This window comes from Gastrolobium bilobum, unplaced genomic scaffold, assembly GCF_033153095.1.
Source record: "Gastrolobium bilobum isolate Gb01-03AN ecotype WA unplaced genomic scaffold, APGP_CSIRO_Gbil_v1 utg33789, whole genome shotgun sequence".
Lineage (NCBI taxonomy): Eukaryota > Viridiplantae > Streptophyta > Magnoliopsida > Fabales > Fabaceae > Gastrolobium > Gastrolobium bilobum.
The window spans coordinates 22,807-43,144 of record NW_026895435.1 but is presented as its reverse complement, the minus strand read 5'-3'; the positions used below and the strand labels follow the sequence as shown (position 1 = coordinate 43,144).

Genomic DNA, 20,338 nt, shown 5'->3' with positions numbered 1-20,338 from the left:
TAAACATAGTATGCCCTACTCTTGGAATCCGCATATATTTTTTTGGTTTTACGCCTCGTAATTCTTCCTCAACCAAGCTTGGGCAGAATAGTAGAACAAGTAAAGTAAAACATTAGTAACATAGCAAAAATGTGTTCCTCGTCGTGAATATGTTTTCTCGTGGTAATTGTGGCCTCTCAGGAGAATTTATGATTGCATCAAAGATACACTTGCTATTGCTAATACTAGTACATCTGAGAATTCTTAATGGGTTAGTTTAAATAGTCTCGGACTGCAAAACAAAGGAGTATCCCAAACCTAAACCAAAGTATTGATGACGATTCTCAAATATCACAAAACACATTGGGATAAGATGAGATAGAATACAATAGAAACAAAGATAGGGGGAACGGGTTACCTATTTTTAACGGTCAAAGCGAATCTTTTCCTTTCGAATAAAAGAATTCTGAACGAATCAAATCTCCCCAAGTAGGATTTGAACCTATGACCAGTCAGTTAACAGCCAACCGCTCTACCGTTGAGCTACTGAGGAACAATGGGAAGTTCCATCTCTTAGATTTCCATTCCCGTTCTCCCGTTCTCAACCTATGACCAATATAAACTTGAAGTTTCCTTCGTAACTAATGGAACTTCTTCGCAGTGGCTCTGTTCCATGCCTCATTTCATGGGGAACCTTAAAGTGACTCTATTTCATTATATTCCATCCATATACTAATTCCATCCATTGAATATCCTATCTTGGATGTCATTGAGATACGAGATGTCATTTATAGTCTATCTTTCTCTCTCTCTCTCTCTCTATATATATATATATATCGAATATGAAAAGTTGAAAAATCACAATATAATAATAAAAAAATTGCAATAGAAAAGAAAAATAGAGGTTTGCAATGATTTTTCAATCTTTTATACGGGATAATATAGTATCCTTATGCATGAAGATAATTAATTCGGTCGTTGTGGTTGGACTCTGTTATGGACTTCTGACGACATTCTCCATAGGGCCGTCGTATCTCTTCCTTCTTCGAGCTCGGGTTATTGAAGAAGGGATAGGAAGAAAGTATCAGCAACAATTGGGTTTATTATGGGACAGTTCATCATGTTCATATCGATCTATTATGCGCCTTTGCATCTAGCACTGGGTAGACCTCATATAATAACTTTTATAACTTTACCATATCTTTTATTTCATTTCTTTGTAAAGAATCACAAAAACTTTTTCAATTATAGATACAAGAATCCAAACTCAATACGTAATTTTTGCATTCAAAGAAAAGGCATGGGTTACTTCAGCGCTGTAGCGCCTGGTACTCGAAGATTGGCTCAAGGCATTTTCTCTACCCCTTCTTACCCAGAAAAAGTAGGGGCACTTTACGTCCGTGAACCAATAACCATCTTTCGGCTAACTTAGCCTCCTTCATCCCTCGGGACCAACAAGGGGTAGTACAGAAATATTCACCTGTTGTCCATCGACTATGCCTTTCAGCCTGATCTTAGGCCCTGACTTACCCTCCGTAGACGAACCTTGCGGAGGAACCCTTAGGTTTTCGAAGCATTGGATTCTCACCAACGTTTGTGTTACTCCAGTCGACATTCTCGCTTCCGCTTTGTCCACCACTGCTCGCGTGGGTCCTCCTCTAAGGCGAAACGCTCCTCTTACGATTTATTATTTGTACACCTCATAGCTTTGGCAGATTGCTTAGCGTCGTTTATCTTCGGCGCAAGAGCACTCGATCAGTGAGCTATTACGCATTCTTTCAAGGTTGGCTACTTCTTGACAAACCTCTTGGCTGTCTCTGCACCCCTACCTCCTTTATCGCTGAGCGGTCATTTAGGGGCCTTAGCTGGTTATCAGAGCTGTTTCCCTCTCGACGATGAGGCTTATCCCTCATCATCTCATTGGCCGACCTTGACCCTTGTTATTTGGAGGTCATATCTAGTATTCAAAGTTTGCCTCAATTTGGCACTGCTCTCGCAGCTCGCACCGAAATAGTGCTTTATCCCTAGATGTCCAGTCAACTGCTATGCCTCAACGTAATTCAAGGAGAACCAGCTAGCTCTGGGTTTGAGTCACCCATAACCACAACTCATCCGCTGATTCTTCAACATCAGTCGATTTAGACCTCCACTTAGTTTCACCCAAGCTTCATCCTAGCCATGGATAGATCACCCAGGTTCGGGTCTATAAGCAGTGACAATTTCTCTATAAAGGCTTGCTTTCGCTATGGCTCTGGTGGTTTCCCTTAACCAAGCCACTACATATGAGTCGCTGGCTCTTTCTTCAAATGCACGCAGTCAAAGCCTTGGGCTGGGCTCCTCCCACTACTTGGGAGATTACGGTTTCATGTTTTATTTCACTCCCTAATAGGGGTTCTTTTCACCCTTTCCTCACGGTACTGTTTCATTATCGATTACCCAGGAGTATTTAGTCTTGCAAGGTGGCCCTTGCTAATTCACATGGGATTCCACGTGTCCCGTGCTACTCGAGTCAAAGTGTAAGCTAGTGATGCTTTCAGCTACTGGACTTTCGCCATCTAGGGTGCAACACTCCACCGCTTCACCTAGCAGCACGACGCTTGTATAGCTCTCCCATAACCCCCCCTTCTTTCGCTCGCTGCTACTACGGAAATCGCTTTTGCTTTCTTTTCCTCTGGCTACTAAGATGTTTCAGTTCTCCAGGTTGTCTCTTGTCTGCCCGTGGATTCAACAACAGTTTGAAAGGTTGACCTATTCAGGAATCCCCGAATCTATGCTTATTTTCAACTCCCCAAAGCATTTTGTTGCTTACTACGCTCCTCCTTGTCTCTGGGTGCCTAAGTATCCACCAAAAGCATTTCCCATTTGAACCTCGACCTTCACTGGAAAGATATGCCCCATCCTAAGATGTTGCTAGATGAAATGATCTTATCAACGTCAATGAATGAGAAATCGTAGTATAGATCAAACTTCTAAATCAGAAAAATTGGGTGCTATCATATAGCTTTGTATCGGCTAAGTTCATGAGTTGGAGATAAGCAGACTCGAACGGGTAACATCTGCCACAAGGTAAACCACCGCCTCTCAGGCCCCGACTAGTTTTACCATAGAGGCTGACGATAGACAATAACTCCCCCCCGAACACAGCTAACAACTTTCATTGTACTGTGCTCTCCAAAGAGCAACTCTTCTCAAAAGGTGCTAAGTTAAAATCTCATTCTAACTCAGGATTCTTGTGGTTTCGAAGGATCCAGCTACAGGAGAACCAGGAATAGGGAGCTTCCCCCCTTCCCTTTCCACCCGATTCTTTGGTCTTAAGAATGAGTGATTGCCCTTCTCCGACCCTTACTGTCCAATCTAAGAGTGTATAACTGATGTGTTTTGCTTTTTGGACAGGGTTATATGGTCGGTCCGCGACTCTTGGAACGAAGGCGTCCTTAGGGTGATCTCGTAGTTCCTACAAGGTGGAGACGATGGGGTTGGTCCATGGATTTTTTTCCTTTTGCCGCATTTTGCTCAAAGGGTTGAAGGGAGATAGTGCGCAAAGGCCAGCTTGATCATCTTCTCCAGGATCCCAAATAAGGAAACCTTAGGAGAACCACTGACTCTTGCTACCGTCCATGTACGATCCATACTAGACCTGACCAACTGTCCATCCTACCTCCTCTACGTTCTTGATAGCCCATCTCTCTCTCAGTAGAGTCTTTCAGTGGCATGTTTCGGTCATGTTTTCCATTACATAGAAAAAGTGAGCCACAAGTTTAAGTACAAGATACTATCATTACCGCCTAGACAATTAGACATCCAACCCGTAATCGCAACAACCCAATTGCAAGAGCAGAGCTCTACCAACTTAGCTATATCCCCTGAGTCAAGTGGAGCATGCATGAAAGAGTCAAGTCAGTCTTCTATTCTTTTCCTTGGCGTAGCTGGGCCATCCTGGACTTGAACCAGAGACCTCGCCCGTGAAATAAATCATCGCACCTACGGTCCAACCAATTGGGAGAGAATCAATAGATTCTTTTGCGGGAGCGATTCATCCTTCCCGAACGCAGCATATAACTATCCGTTGTACAGCACTCTCTAAGTGTACTTATTCCCCCTTCTTCCTTACCATGGCAAGTCTTTGTGAAATAACTCCGACAAAAAGAAAAAAGAAGGTGTTAATAGACCCTCCTAGCCCAACCCTAGACACTCTAAGATCCTTTTTCAAACCAGCTCTCATTTCCAGTCAAGAGATAGATAAATAGACACTTCTCATTGCACTGATCAGGGGTGTTCATAGTGACTGAGGGGGTCGAAGACCAAGAAGTCGGATATTTATCAGTCAAGCGTAAAATAATTTCACGCTCTTCCTTTCGGGTAAGAAGGATTAGGAAAAAGCTATTGATTGCAATTTTCTCCAGACCCCCGGGAAAAGCATGAAAAAAAAAGACTCGAATGGTACGATCCCGCCGTCATCCCAGAATGATAGGGGCGACCTCGTAGTTCTTGGTCTGTGAAGATACATTGTTAGGTGCTCCATTTTTTTCCATTGAGGTCGAACCTAAACATGTGCTCAAGAAATAGTTGTCCATATACTGATAAGGGATGTATGAATCTTCGAGAAAAGAGGAGCTGTGGTGGTCCCCCCCGGCCTGCCCAGATCCCACGAGTGAATAGAGAGTTAGATCTATATTGGATCTCACCTAAATAGCCACAACTATCCTTCTAAGGAGAAGTTTGGTTTCAAACCTCGATTCGAATAGAAGAAATACGCCATGCTAATGTGCCTTGGATGATCTACATCTCAGGGTCAGGCACCGATGAGCACATTGAACTATCCATGTGGCCCTCACAGTCCAGTAACAACGACGCAATTATCAGGGGTGCGCTCTACCACTAAGCTAATAGCCCAAGTGCAGGCCTCCAACCGGGGCTCGCTATGCAAAAAGCGAGAGAAACTCCATCCCTCTCTTTCCTTTTTTTCGCCCCCATGTCACTACACTGGAGAGAAAAAAGGAGCTCTTATCAACTTGTTCCGACCTAGGATAATAAGCTCGTGAGCTTAGTCTTCACCGTCGAGAAACGAAAGAAGACTTTCATCTCCAACTTTTACTCAGACATAGTCCGCTTCTTTTTGGGTGTGAAGCAATGTCAAACCAAACTACCCAACAAGCATAAGCTCTCCCTAAAAAGGAGGTGATCCAACCGCACCTTCCAGTACGACTACCTTGTTATGACTTCACTCCAGTCACTAGCCTTTCCTTCGGCATCCCCCTCCTTGCGGTTAAGGTAACGACTTCGGGCATGGCCAGCTCCCATAGTGTCACGGGTGGTGTGTACATGGCTCGGGAACAAATTCACCGCAGTATGGCTGATTGGCGATTACTAGCGATTCCGGCTTAATGCAGACAAGTTGCAGCCTACAATCCAAACTGATGACGGGTTTTTGGAGTTAGCTCCCCTCGCGGGATCTTATTCCTTTGTCCCGGTCATTGTAGACATGTGTTGCCTAGGGCATAAAGGGCATGATGAGTTGATGTCATCCTCACCTTCCTCCAACTTATCACCGGCAGTTTGCTCAGGGTTCCAAACTCAACGTTGGCAACTAAACATAAGGGTTGTGCTCATTGCAGACTTAACCCAACACCTTATGACACGAGCTGACGATAGCCATTCACCACCTGTGTCCGCATTCCCGAAGGCACCCCTCTCTTTCAAGAGGATTCACGGCATGTCAAGCCTGTAAACTTGAACATTCTGGTCCAAGCCTTTAACAAGAAGGACTTCCCTAACACGGCAATCCCAAATTTTTACCATATTTTATGTCACTTGCAAACTTAAAATGTGTGGAAAAAAATGTTTCCTAAACCTTTTGAAAAGAAAAGAGCATAGAAAAACTCATTTGCCTAGTTCTGGATTGTCCGCTAAAATCCTGACACAGCTTTTCCACCAAATCAAAGCTAGGCAATGATCATTGCTGAAAAAAAAAAAGATTATACTAGTCCCTACTACAGCAAATGTCTACAACCAATACGTATTAAATTAGCCTCTACTATGGACAGGTCAAGAAAGGATCAAATTCCTTATCTGGAAGATGCATCATGAGAGACTGCTCACTAAAGACAGAATTGCGAAATGGAGCAACTCTTCTGATAGATGTAAATTTTGCCCAGACGAAGTGGAAAACAGTTTACATGTTTTTAGAGACTACTCTAAAGCAAAGAACATTTGGTGTCTCCTATCTTGCAACCCCTTCCTGCTGGTTTCTTTATTGTTAATCAAAGAAACATTTGGTTTCTGGATTGGATGATTTTGAATACAAAGCTGGTTGAATTTCGAGCAATTGACGGGAGAGACTATTTTTTTATGGTATGTAATCTCCTTTGGAGTTGGAGAAATAAGGACCTGCATGAAGAGGGATTTAGTAGACCTGACAATCCCACCATCCTAATTTCTAATAATTTGGAGGAGTTGAAAGTTGTCAGGTTGAAAAAAGAGCAAATGATCATTAGAAATTCATACATCAAATTAAATGTAGATGGAGCTGTAGTTGGTGCAATGGCTGCTTGTGGAGGCATCCTTAGAGATTCCAATGGAGTTTGGGTTGGGGGTTTCTCTAGCTTCCTCAGCTCTTGTTCTCCCCTGCAAGCAGAATTATGGGTTGTGTTCCACGGTTTATCAGTTGCTTGGAACCAGAGATGGAGAAAAATTGAAGTGGAGACTGATTCTATTCAAGCTTTAAGCCTTCTTACCATTTCTGGTATTGACTCTCGAGAGCTCCCGTTGGTAGCTAAGATTCGAGATTTTTTAGTTAAAGACTGGTGTTGTTCTCTTTCTCATGTGCCAAGAGATAACAACAGGTGTGCGGATTGGCTTGCAAAAGAAGTTATTAACAGAAGTTTTGGCCTTAATTTGTTCTTCTCTCCCCACTTGGAGTTAGTTAACCTTCTCACTGCTGATACTCTTGACCCTGGAGAAGAGTTTGTTGCTATTTCTTCCGGAGTTGTGACTGTTTTTTCTGCATAAGTTTTTCTTTCCGTTCAGTTTTCCTTCTGTTTTTTCCTTGGGACTCAGCCCCTTATTGTACCCAAAAAAAAATATATATATTAGCCTCTACTGTATCCCACTATATTATTGACTGTTTTTTCTTTTTATAAATAATGGATGGACTAACAAGTCCATCAATTAAATGCATTAACTGTTTAAACTGGAAAAATGAACAAAACTAAAACAATTTTTAAATTGGTCACTAAAATAAAGATTTGTTAATAGAATTACATACTTGTTCAATGGGTTTGGAGAGCAATCTCTGCAAAAACACCGTGAAACTAAAATATCAATAAAAAGTTTTCAAAAAGAAAAATAGTTTCTATCAAGGCGTAAATTAGAATAATTTCATTAGGATCTTGTTCAAATGTAGACAAGATTAAGTTAATTGCAAAACCAACAAAAAAAAAATAACTGTAACAAAACAATAAAAATCAGAATAGCTCAAGATTAGTTATAAGCTGTGCTGCAGCAAACGTAGTGATGATCATGGTTGGCTAAAACTAAGCTTTCAAAACCCAACTTCAGCCACACCCTGACTCATCAAATGCCACCAACTAAAGTCTCAAAATTCCATATCCAGTTATGATGTCAAGATAAAAATTTAGTAATGCAAGAGACAGAAATATCGCTAAAAAAGAGCATGTTGAATGCGTGGAAAACATATGCAGGAACTTAAAAACCTAGAACCTGAACAACCAAAATGAGAAAAAGTAATATTTCAGACAAACCAGAGTGCTAACTCAATTAATAGACATGAGTTCACCAAATAACACCTAAGAGGGTAATTTCTTTAAATTGAGCATTCTCTTCATATAGCTAAGGGAGCAGAATCTCGAGGGGGGGGATTACAAAATTGGCATCTCAAGGTCATTATTTCTTGTCTTCCTTTTCTGCTTCAGCAGCCCTCTTTAGTCGGGCACCAAAATGGCGTTGGTTTGTGCGTTCAAGACGAAGCTTATAATAAGCTTTAAATGCCTTCATTTCATCTGTAACCTTAACAAGATCAACAGATGGCTTTTCCCTCACAATGGGCAAGTATGAACCCTGAACTTGTGTGGCATTTGCAAGTTCCTCAGGACCAGAATCCCCAGCCTGCAAAAGAAATAGGTCCGTACAAATCTCAAACTTGATATTGCTTCTTCCTTTCACAGGAATGATGATAATAAAACAAATAAAAAGCCCTCACAACCATCAAACTAAGATTCGAAGATTTAAAATTACCTTGATCTTGCGTGCCTGTCTTGGGAACACAACCAACTTGGCCTTGTACGTTTTCAGCCTCTGCACATTTTCTTGGAGACGTTCTAACGAACGATTCTTCCGGCGGTGATCTATAGCAATGCCAATAGTTGGAGCAAGTTTGTTGGGAATACCAGCAGCCTATGATATATAAAAAAAGAAATATGTCAGGAAGAAAAGGTAAAAGCATAGTTATCAAATGCGGATTGCGGCATGTCGCGGCCAATCCCGAAAAACACTATAGCGTTATAGCGGGTTGCGGTTGCGGAAATAAAGAAATAGATATATGATAGAAATAATGACAAAAAGACACATTTTTTAAGGGCAGAGATAGTATAAGTGACAAAGAGAGACGCCGATAAACTAAAAAACCCTTAAATTTTTTCTGTTACACATTTAAATTTAGGACAAAATTGATATTTTGCCTTATGATAGCAATATGGCCACAAATGCGATCGCAATAGCCGCTATTGCATTCTGGCGCAGTGCGGCGCGGTTTCTTGCGACGAGGAACCGCAACGCCTATACGGCGCGGCTCGCGACGCTATTGCGGCGCAATTAACTACTATGGGTAAAAGCATAAATTCTGATGTTTATACATGGTTTTCTTCATTAATCACTGGCCAAAATATTTTTTTTGGCCTTTTTCTACATGAATCACATAAACTTAACTGAAAACAAAGGTAAGCAATTAGAATTTATCCAGAAATCTAAACTTCACATGGAATAACTGGCCATTAATGTGTTAAGTGGAGTACGATCAATTAATCAAAGATGCATTAAGGTCTCACATAGCAAAACAGCTAAAGGACATAATGCAGGGGTCTTCCTCTTTGTTAGTTTCAGAGATTCGTGTAGCAGTCATAGCACGACAAGTACAACCAGCTATAAATGTCAAATCCATTGGTAATACGGAATTTTAAATAAAAAATGGGCCTGTGCAGTACAAGGTAGACCAAAAAATAGGTCTGTGCTATATCCACGCATCAAGCTCAAAGGGCTCTTGCATGAGGGTGTGTTAGAGAGATACAAAGTAATTAATATATCCTTACCCAATGCCTTAAGGTTTTGGGTTGAAGTGGCACTTATCATGCTAAGAAACTCCACAATATTTAATTATTAGAATGGGGGGCACTGAGGATCGAAACCGTGACATGAGGTTCTGATACCATGTTAAGCGTCAATTCAACCCAAAAGCTTAACCTTTTAGGTTGAAATGGTTCTTTACATGGTATTAAAGCCGACATGACTAAGTGGTCAAGACTCAAGAGTTCAATCCTCACTGCCACCGTTTAATTAATAATTAAATAAGTATTGTGGAGTTTTTTAGCACAAATAGGTGAGTCTGTGCACTGTTCACCCTTCAAGCCAAGTGAGCTCTAGTGTGAGGGGGCGTGTTAGAGATATATAAAACCATTAAATGTAACTCACCTAACAGCTTAAGCTTTTGAGTTGAAATAATTTTTTATATGGTATCAGAGTTTTAGTGACCACGAAGGTCACACGTTCGATCCTCACCGCCTCCACTTTCAGGTGGAATTAAGAAAAAACACAAAGTAAACCAAAAAAATTGGGCTTGTGTCATATCCACGCTTTAAGCCCAAAAGACTCTTGCATGAGAGGATGTGTTATAGAATAACATAAACTATTAAAAGAGTCCTCACCCAGCAGCTTAAGCTTTTGGGTTGAATTGGTTCTTTACAGATAACTTCAATACCACCCCACCAATCAAGGATCTATCGTGAGTCATAACTGAAAACAGATGCTTTTGGATGAGTGGGGACAGAATAAGTCATTTTACCTTAAGTTCTTCAAGAGAAAACCCTCTCCCAGCTCTGACTTTCATGTTGTATTTCAAAGTCTGACCGTGAACAATAGGTCTAAAAGGTCCAGCTGTAGGCCTAGGAAAAATCTTAACAGCCTTCTTCTGCCGAGCTGAAGAATGCAACCACATTTCAATAAATAAAAATTGAATAATGCAATGATCAATATTAACTCAAACTGATTCTTTATTCTTGAATAACAAGTACTAGCCTAAACTAACTAATAAATTATTACCTCAAAGTTAAAAAAGATCAAGAATATAGATAAAAAATACCTAGCCGTCTTCTTGTCTTCCGTGCTGGTTGATTGAACCAAGTCTTAACATAATTTTGCCAATGCTTACGAAAGTGCCCATTAGGGATCACATTGTTATGCTTAACCATGGCTTACCTACGGACAACAATAATAGCAATAAAAGAACAAGAAAAATAAAAATAATTGATCAGCATTAGATAATATAAACAAGAAGAATCACATACAAAACCCAAAATACTACACTATGCCGATCTAGCTAAATCAATCCTTATTTGATACTCTATAAGGAAAACAATGCTAGAATGATACCAAAACAAAAGATTCAGCAGTTTGGTGGTTATTAAAACCAAGAGGAATTTATCCAGTATCATAGAGGTGGCAAAGCGGGCACCCCGCCCCACCATCAACCCCCCCAAACAATAAGACAACCCGCCCAGCACTGCTTTTGAAAGTGGGTTGAAAAACTCGACCCACCCCACCTCGCCCCGTCAGGGCCGCCATTTTGCATTAAAAAAAAGGGGGGGTTAGGCGGATTGTAAAACTCGGCTCATCAAGCCAAACCCGTTTTGCCAGCCCTATCAACCATAGACCATCATCATCATTGTTATAAGTTTTTGGATAGAAATAGACGACCATCTTTTTATGTAACACTTACCAACTAAAGCACAAAACAAATAAATCAGTTTATATATTGAATCCATTGAAAAAAAAAAAAAGTTGTTTCACATTTTTCATCTCACTAATGAGGGAATAGTTGTGTTAAATATAAATCAACAAGTTTCTTAATAACATTATTCTAAGAATATGGTTATCCCTACAACTCAAAAGGCTTATCCCAAAGAAACAGGTATATATCTTCATGTGTTATTATAAAATATGCGCAATGGCCTCGCAGCACCATTCTTTCGAAATACTACAATGATTGAGCTCATATATTTGATACAAATATTTCATGAACTTAACCATATTTTAAATGTTTAACACAAAACAAAATAAACAAATAAAATGGAATAAAACTAAATTTTTAAAACTACACATCACCATGGAATGCAAGAGCATATATAGTCCCCTAGCTTTTCGTCTGTTATCTAAGAATGCAGCATAGCTCATCAATAATACAAATTACACAATCCCGAGTCCCACATCTTTCAAAACCAAAAGAAACACAAAAGTCGCAAACAGTTATAATTCAACCTCCAAAACAAGCCCAAACACTATGATACTTTGTGAATCGAAACGAAAGAGAACCAAGTCGAGCACGTAACAATTGGCAGAAATATGAAACCCAAAACAGAAGAAAAGAGAAAAGTGATGCAAATTAAGAAGAAGAAGAAAGGCTTAAAGTGTTAAATTACCTGAGGATCCTTTCTTCACTTCACACGCCTAAGGAGCTCGTTGCACCAAGAGAGAGGAACGCTCAGCAAGGTTAATGCTAGGTTTTAAAAGGTTCAACCCGGCCCGTTTAAATTTTAACCCAATAACATTTAAACAGAATTACAAAAATTATACATATATTTTCTTAGGAATAAGAATTAAAAAAAAAAATAGGAAAGGAAACAGTAGCCTTTATTTTATTTTATTTTTGAGTTATCCAACCCTAATTATCTCTTTAAGACGAGTTGGCTCCCTCCGGTATCCCCACGAGCTTCGACTCTTTGGGCCGGCTATGGGACTAATCCGGAGTGCGGGGGAACCGTGATGGCTAAAGGTTCAGCCCCCTCCCCAAGAATGCATTCAGCGGGAATCGAACACATATCCAACCCCACTAACTCAGCGTCAAATTACCAACTGAGCTGCACCCATTGGGTAACAGTAGCCTTTATTCTTCTACTTTACTTTTATAATAACTTTTTGACCTTTTTTTATGTTCAATTAATGGCATGTAGAATAAAACAAAATGAAAGATGATGGAATAAAATAAATTATGATATCATTATTTAAATATATTATGATATAATAGAGAAAAAATGATAAATTATTTTTGAAATGAGCAAAATAATAAAAAAGATTATTAAACAATAATTAATTTTATTTTGTTACTTCAAGGTAGGATAAAAAAGATAAAAAGAATAAGTAAAAATGAAATAAACTTTATTATAATCTAATCCAAATTTAAATGATTTCGAGAGGAGTCTATGACTGTATGTTAACTAAGGTTTAAGGACAAAAATATTTTTGCAGTTACTTACTGAATATAAGTTATCTGTATTTACTCTCAAAATAATGTCGTTTTGAAATTGATAGATTAAAAAATTATAATTATAAAGACTGTAATAACCTAGAATAAATTAAAATTACAAAAACACCATGATTTTCGCTCTAAAACGATGTCGTATTAGGCTTACTACAGATAACTTATTATATGCAATAACTGTAGAAAAAGTGAACCCTTAATCTTATATATTTTTTTTGATAAATATCTAATATGGGGAAGGATATTGTGACAACCAAGTTGTGTTACTACCAAGTGACTACCTATTAATCTCACCGTTAGATCGATTATGTTGATCCAACAGTTATATTTATTTTCATCTTTGTATTGTTATGATTTCCCATATTTAAAGTGAAAATATTAAATATGAAAAATCATAACCATACAAAGGTGAAAATAAATATAAAGTATTAAATTTGGAAAACCATGACCATACAAAGAAGGAAATAAATATAACCGTTGGATCAACATAATCGATCTAACGGTGAGATTAATTGGTAGTCACTTGATAGTAACACAAATTGATTGTCACAATATCCTTCCCCATCTAATATATTTAATAAAATAGAATAGAATCGAGGCTAAAAGAAATTTGTTTCCAAAATAAATCATAAATTTATTTTTACAAGACCTAACCTATAAACATATAGATTGGCCTATATGCTATTATTTATTCTAATTAAAATAAAAATAAAATAATTATTCAAAAAAATCAAATCAATATAAAATATTATTTTATATATATAAAGAAATTTAGATTTGACTTTTTATTTTTTAAATATAGACATGTATGTTATTTAGCCTATACCAAATTAATTTACCAAAACATACTCAAAATATTTTTTATAAATTCAAACTATTCAAATATAAACCTAAGCTTGTGCGGTCTGTTTACACCTTAATTTCTTGGGAAATAGATACTCTCATATTAAATAAAATATGACATATGATCATGTAGAAGAATCATAGCCATTATATAAAAATAGATCAATGATAATAAGAAAAATAAAATAATATAAATAACAGAAGAAAAAATTCTGCAATTATTGCAAATAAGTTATCTGTATTTACTCTCAAAATGACGTCGTTTTGAGATTGAAAGATATAAAAATTATAATTATAAAGACTATAATAATCCTGAAATAAATTAAAATTACAAAAATATCATGATTTTCGTCCCATGGACATACAATAGATAAGTTATAAGTAATTGAAAAAAAGCAAACTCAATAAATAATTATATATTATTACTGTTAATTTTCTTTATATGATTGTGATTGCCATGTGTTTTATTTAAGATCAAGAGAATCCATTTCCAATTTCTTGCAATATAATTATATTACAATTCCCTCCAAATCGTTCGTTTGCATATATCCAAATAGAGAAAAGTGTTTCTCATTTTAAATGACATAATACTCCGTTCTTTTAAGAGATAAATAGATATAGAAAAAAATATTTAAATTTTAAATTAAAAAAAACCACACGCTTTCTCTCTCTCATAATTTCTATTTTTTTGTGTCTGTCTCTTTCTTAAAATGACATAAGTTACGTGTCTTTGATATAACTTATAAAATGACAAAGACTAAACCCATCCAAATATAGCCTTCTTTGTTTTCTTGCCCTGAGGTTCTGCCACCTTTCCCTCTTTGTTGAATTCCACAATGGAATCGACTACTTCCTCAAAGGATATGGATATCTTTCGTGTTTTGTTCTTTCATCATCATCTTGTGCCTCTTATCCCTTTTTCTTCTCTTGCTCTCTCTCTCTGTGTGTGTGTTTTTGTGTGTGTGTGTTTTGGTTCTCTTTGATCAATTCAATTGATATATCTCATCTCTGCTAAGGATAGAAAATGATCAATTTCTGTTATTCAAGTCCCTTCATTTTCAGATATTGAGAATAAATGGATGATATTTTTCAAGTAAATTTGTCAAAGCATCTTTTCTGAGTTGTTAGTTGATTGGCATTAAAGTTTCTGATACCTTGGGATTGTGTTTGGATTTGATATTTTGATTTTATATATCTGTAATGAAGAATCCCTTTTGCTGGGTTTCAGAAATTGAGGGTTGCAGCTAATAATAAATAAGTAAGGTTCTGAAAGCCATGGGGGCGTTGAATGGTGCTGAGTATGTGACCATTGATGAGTTACCTAACCCAAGGGATAACCATAGGATGAAAGTTTCTGTTCTTCCTCTGGTATTTCTTATCTTCTATGAGGTTTCTGGGGGACCCTTTGGTGTTGAGGATACTGTGAAAGCAGCACGTCCCCTATTAACCCTTATGGGGTTCCTGGTTTTTCCATTCATATGGAGTGTTCCTGAGGCTTTGATTACTGCAGAAATGGGTACCATGTTCCCTGAGAACAGTGGTTATGTGGTTTGGGTTTCATCTGCTTTGGGTCCTTATTGGGGATTTCAGCAAGGTTGGATGAAATGGCTAAGTGGGGTGATTGATAATGCTTTGTACCCAGTTCTATTTCTTGATTATCTGAAATCAGGAATCCCTGCATTAGGTGGTGGAGTACCAAGAGTTGTTTCAACTTGGTGTTTAACTCTAGTTCTCACTTACTTGAACTATAGGGGTTTAGCTATTGTGGGATGGGTTGCTGTTCTTTTAGGGGTTTTCTCACTCCTTCCTTTTGTGGTTATGGGACTCTTGTCAATTCCGGACTTGAATGCATCAAGATGGTATGTGACAAATCTAGATGATGTTGATTGGAATTTGTATTTAAATACTCTATTTTGGAATCTTAATTACTGGGACTCCATAAGTACTCTTGCTGGAGAAGTGGAAAATCCAAAGAAAACTCTTCCCAAGGCTCTCTTTTATGCTTTAATCCTAGTAGTTTTAGGATACTTCTTCCCTCTGCTAATTGGCACAGGTGTTGTTCCCCTCAATAGGGAGTTATGGACTGATGGATACTTCTCAGATATTGCTAAGATTGTTGGAGGAGTGTGGTTGAGATGGTGGCTTCAAGCTGCTGCAGCAATGTCAAACATGGGAATGTTTGTTACTGAAATGAGCAGTGACTCATTTCAACTTCTAGGCAAGGCTGAGAGGGGAATGTTACCTGAGTTCTTTGGCAAGAGGTCTTGCTATGGAACACCTCTTATAGGAATACTCTTTTCAGCCTCTGGTGTGATTTTACTGTCATGGTTGAGCTTTCAAGAAATAGTAGCTGCAGAGAATTTCTTGTATTGTTTTGGAATGATTTTGGAGTTTATTGCATTCATATTGTTGAGGATCAAACAACCCACTGCATCTAGGCCTTACAAGATACCAGGGGGAACAGTTGGAGCAATTCTTATGTGCATTCCTCCAACAATATTGATTTGTGTTGTATTGGCTTTCTCCTCCTTGAAAGTAATGGTTATAAGCCTCATTGCTGTGGTGATTGGCCTTGTAATGCAACCTTGTCTTAAATTTATGGAGGAAAAGAGATGGATAAAGTTCTCAGTTAGTTCTGAGCTCCCAGATCTTGACAATGAGGAAAGTATTCACACTTTGATGGATTAAATTGATCCTTTTTGAAGAGACTTGTTGAGAGAAAATTACACACTCTATGTACATGGCTGCACCAACCGGGATGAGAAGGGTCCTAAAGCATTTTTTCTCAAGTTACAACGTCTCTGAACACTAAAACCATTCGAGATCAACTTTGTATCCTATCTGCATTTCACATTTTTGCCGTCTACAACATATATAACATATTGTCAAAATAAACTGTTCATCAGTGTTTTTAGTTTTGTTTATAGATAGGATATTAATTAAGCTGAGTTTTAGAATGTTTTAAGAAATGAATTTATAGGATTTCTCAGTATCCATTTTTCTTTTCTAAATTATAAAATTTGGAAATTCATAATCTAATTGTGCTCTGCTACTCAATTGAGCTTCCTGCGTGAAAATACCTCAACGACACTAGTCCTGCACAAAAACTTGACGTTATCTCCAATTATGATAGACCTTGTTAATTTTTGAACAGTATTGATGTCATTCTTGGAATGAATTAGTTGTGTTATCTTAGACAGTTGCAGCAAAAGATCGTTTCTTATTCGATTAGGTTCTGCAAATACAATTGACTCCACGTTTATCTTTATCATCTAGCTAAACAAATGTTAGAGGGAGCTCAGTGATATTTTCAGCTAAAATATTTTGAACTTAAGTTAGGCAAGAACTAGCTACTATCGCTATAGTCACATTATTCTGAATTCCCTCCTTAGGAGAATCTCAAATCATGATTTACAAATCAAAATCTTGAACACGTATTATATCATGCAGTAAACAGAACCAGTAATCTCAAGACCTGATTAATAGGATAGTGTTTATATGCCATATCACTTGAATAAAAAAGAAAAAAATATTAAAGTTATTGAAGACAAATTGTGAAATTAACAATCATAAAAGGTGTTAAAAGATGTAAGGTGGAATTAGTAGACAAACAGCATGAAAGAGCTGTTCATCTGTGGATTCATCTCAGCAGTTGTCTGGCTGCCTGCTGACTAATCAGCTCTTAATTTATGCACCCATAGCTCAAGGTCGCTCTATACATAATCAGAGAGACCTACGATATATAATGTGCAATGCATCTTAACAATAACTCAACATTCTCCAAACTCCATCAAACTTAAAAAAGAAAACAAAATTTCAAAAAATAAAATAAAAGCATCACATGAAACACATAAAAGAAGAAGAAGGATTCGAGTTCAGCGAAAGACAAACAGAGGATTGGTTTTCGAATCGGAAACCGAAGTGAAAAGGTTTCACAAAGCGTGAAATGTTAAAGGAACCAAAAAATGTTAGTGAGATTTTGGTGAGTGAATCTCAGGTGCTGCCTATGGAGTATAGACTGGTTGAGAACAATTTAGAACAACGCCACTGCAAGGGGCGTATTCCAAATTCAGTTGTTGCTGCTGCAGCTAGGGTTTGGGGATGATGGTTCAGATTTGAGAATATATAGCAGCGGCACCGTTAGTTTACAGTTCACTATTTATTTATTTATTTAGTTTTTACAAACCCTAGTTATCATTGGGCTCTCTCGCGTGCTTTTCAATATCAAATGCGGTCAGGAGCTTATAAATAAAAAAGGCCGCTATTAACTTCCAAGGTAACTTGGTAACTTAACTCTTTTCTTGGGTTAGGAGTTTAAATCCTATTTCACGTGAATTCTTGAAAAATATTTGAAGTCAAAGAAGGTATCTTTCTCTTTGAACAAGGGATTAGTTTCCTCCTTCCTTCAGTGGTGAAGTTTAATGTACCGGCTGTTCCAATGAGGGATAGCCTTCGTAGCTGTACTCCGAGCAAGATTTCATCTTTTCTTCGGTGGCGAAACTCAATGCACTTGTTGTTCCAATGAGGGAATAGTTTTCGAGGGCATACTCTGAAGACAAGGTGATAGGAGGAGGTTGAATGGGGATACCTCTAAGTAATACAAAAAAAAGGGAAAAGTTCACCAATGCCCCTGTGGTTTGCTTCAGTATCATCCATGCCCCTGTGATTTTTTTTATCACATATGCCCCTGTGCTTTGTAAAAAATAAAAAACCACAGGGGCATATGTGATAAAAAAAACATACCCTTTTGCAAACCACATGGGCATATGTGATAGAAAAAAAATCACAGGGGCATAGGTGATTCTGAAGCCACATAGGCATTGGTGAACTTTTCCCAAAAAAAAGCTAACATTTAGGGCTTTTGCCCCTCATTACTTATTTAATAACTATTTTGCCCCTTATTCAGAACTATCTACTAATCTGCCCTTCTTTAATCGATTAAGCCAAAAATTTAATCGATTAAATGGTCAAAATGGTCAAAAATCATTGACTTGAAGATTTAGTCGATTAAATCTCCCTATTTAATCGATTAAATATCTCATGCATAAGGTTGTTCTTAGAAAAAGAGGAAGATTTAATCGATTAAGTTGAAGATTTAATCGATCAAATCTTCATTTGACCATTTAATCGATTAAATATTCAATTTAATCGATTAAAAAGGGGCAGATTGGTAGATAGTTTGCAATAAAGGACAAAATGGTTATTAAATAATTAATGAGGGGCAAAAGGGTGAAAAAGCCTAGCATTTAGAGCAATTGAAAATCAAGGACGAAATGAGATATTAAACTAATTTTGATGAGATATATTTTCTAATGTTGCATGACTCTTGTACAACGTACAAAAAAGTGAATGAGATCTATTTATTTCTTTCTTTCTTTTCTCCTCGGTGGGTCTCACCTATTCTTTTTATGTTACATCCGACAAATTGTCTAATGCAACATGAGAAATTATATCCCCAATTTTTATATTTAAAATAGTTTACAATAACAAATTTAATGATAGAACATTTGAAAAAAAAAAGATAAACTAACCATGCTCTGAGTTAACGAAATTAATATATTTTATGAAATATTTTATTTTTTTAATTAATTTATAACCTACAGTGGATCTAAAATTGCCAAGACCACAATGTTTCACTAATATGGCAAAAGTGAGTGAGAGTCGGAATTTGTGATTCATTATGGATCAAGTCTAATAAGTAAAGTTGCCTTGGTTCTCAAATTTAAAAGGGATCATTTTCTTGTTGCTAACACCCATCAAAGTTAGAAAAGCTCGAATAAAACTAGCACAGTGTAACACCCCGTGTATACCCGGTTTGTTAACATGTTATTGTATTAAGTCACGCTTAATTAAAAATGCGGAATATCTTTTTCTTTTCAATTATGACGTCATTTTCATTACCAAGTTGAATTACTTAATTCATTTCCCAAACATTGCCTGTATGTAAATTGCAAAAGACAGCTATCTACACTGAATAACCTTATATATATATATATATATATATATATATATATGTAAATCATTATCTGTGTCTCTAGTCACGGCACTACAACATGTAGGTCGGACAAACCCTGATAGTTTATACAACTCAAGTCTAAACAACGATACATAATCAAATGTGGCATTGACAATCCCCATGCTCACCAAATAAGGCAACAAAGCCCAACAATAGTCTCAATAATAACAACATAATCATCAAGATAACATAACAGCATCCAGCATACAATCATAACAGCAAACGTCTAACTCAGCTCCGGCCTCCTTTCGCCCGAGGTCTCAACCCTTGGGTTACCTGAACCTGAAATATCTGTCCCAAACGTGGAGTGAGATCTCTAAACAGAAATCTCAGTAAGACAAGGGGTCCTCAAGGATCTTCCACCCCAAGCTCACTTACATGTGCAATATAAGTTCCAAAAGCAGTTTAACAGTATAAGTTCCAAAATTAGTGCAATGCAGCAGATAATCATGTCATGTGTGTTATAACTAATCTACTAGCCAGAGAAATGCAGGAATACGTCTATTACCCACACTAGTACAAGACGCCACTTGCACCCACCTACAGTGTCACCATCTTGTATGACGCCACATACTCTGGCTTACCGTCTAAGTGGAACAACACATACATATTATAAGCACTTGCACATAAAGTTCAACAACGTTTTCAATTATTAAAGCATGTAAACACATCATGCATATAAACCATTCCCTCATAGGGTATGGTGGAACCACACAATTGCTAAAACGAGGACACGAAAACTTACCTTGCAGGCTAGCTATCCAAGACAAGAGTCCACACAAGCTCAAAGCCCAAACACAGCAGAATCACAATCTGTTTTGGACCAGCAATCATATCAACAACCATAGCTCATAAGCATATAACATAAAGACAACGCTTCTCTTTTACGTTTCATGTCTTAAGGCTTCTCACAAAGCCACAAGCTCTTAATCACTTGATTCTAACTTAGATAAGTT

The 20,338-nt window shown here is 37.4% G+C and overlaps 2 protein-coding genes and 2 non-coding genes across 4 annotated transcripts; 1 reads left to right on the top strand and 3 right to left on the bottom strand.

The window, feature by feature from the left end:
* Window positions 1-460: 460 nt before the first annotated feature.
* On the bottom strand, window positions 461-532 carry TRNAN-GUU (transfer RNA asparagine (anticodon GUU)). The gene has a single exon. It is a non-coding gene; the product is annotated as a tRNA-Asn (tRNA).
* Window positions 533-7,626: 7,094 nt separating this feature from the next.
* LOC133311076 (large ribosomal subunit protein eL13z-like) lies at window positions 7,627-11,741 on the bottom strand. Its single transcript, XM_061512091.1, has 5 exons — window positions 11,685-11,741; window positions 10,349-10,464; window positions 10,052-10,185; window positions 8,233-8,391; window positions 7,627-8,103 (listed from the first exon to the last, which is right to left on the bottom strand). Exons 2-5 carry the CDS (start codon window positions 10,455-10,457, stop codon window positions 7,882-7,884), a joined length of 624 nt encoding a protein of 207 aa, XP_061368075.1. The 5' UTR covers window positions 10,458-10,464; window positions 11,685-11,741; the 3' UTR covers window positions 7,627-7,881.
* Window positions 11,742-14,172: 2,431 nt separating this feature from the next.
* LOC133311124 (probable polyamine transporter At1g31830) lies at window positions 14,173-16,304 on the top strand. The gene has a single exon (XM_061512148.1). It carries the CDS (start codon window positions 14,642-14,644, stop codon window positions 16,052-16,054), a length of 1,413 nt encoding a protein of 470 aa, XP_061368132.1. The 5' UTR covers window positions 14,173-14,641; the 3' UTR covers window positions 16,055-16,304.
* Window positions 16,305-16,950: 646 nt separating this feature from the next.
* Window positions 16,951-17,119, bottom strand: LOC133311146 (small nucleolar RNA snoR143). Its single transcript, XR_009751529.1, has one exon. It is a non-coding gene; the product is annotated as a small nucleolar RNA snoR143 (small nucleolar RNA).
* Window positions 17,120-20,338: the final 3,219 nt, after the last annotated feature.

Excerpts from the sequence above, each read along its gene's own strand:
- LOC133311076 (XM_061512091.1), bottom strand. The coding sequence starts at position 10,457 with ATGGTTAAGCATAACAATGTGATCCCTAATGGGCACTTTCGTAAGCAT. Across the intron at positions 8,392-10,051 it reads TTTCTCTTGAAGAACTTAAG|GCTGCTGGTATTCCCAACAA; the intron begins GTAAAATGACTT and ends TATATATCATAG. Across the intron at positions 8,104-8,232 it reads GACAGGCACGCAAGATCAAG|GCTGGGGATTCTGGTCCTGA; the intron begins GTAATTTTAAAT and ends TTTCTTTTGCAG.
- LOC133311124 (XM_061512148.1), top strand. The coding sequence starts at position 14,642 with ATGGGGGCGTTGAATGGTGCTGAGTATGTGACCATTGATGAGTTACCT.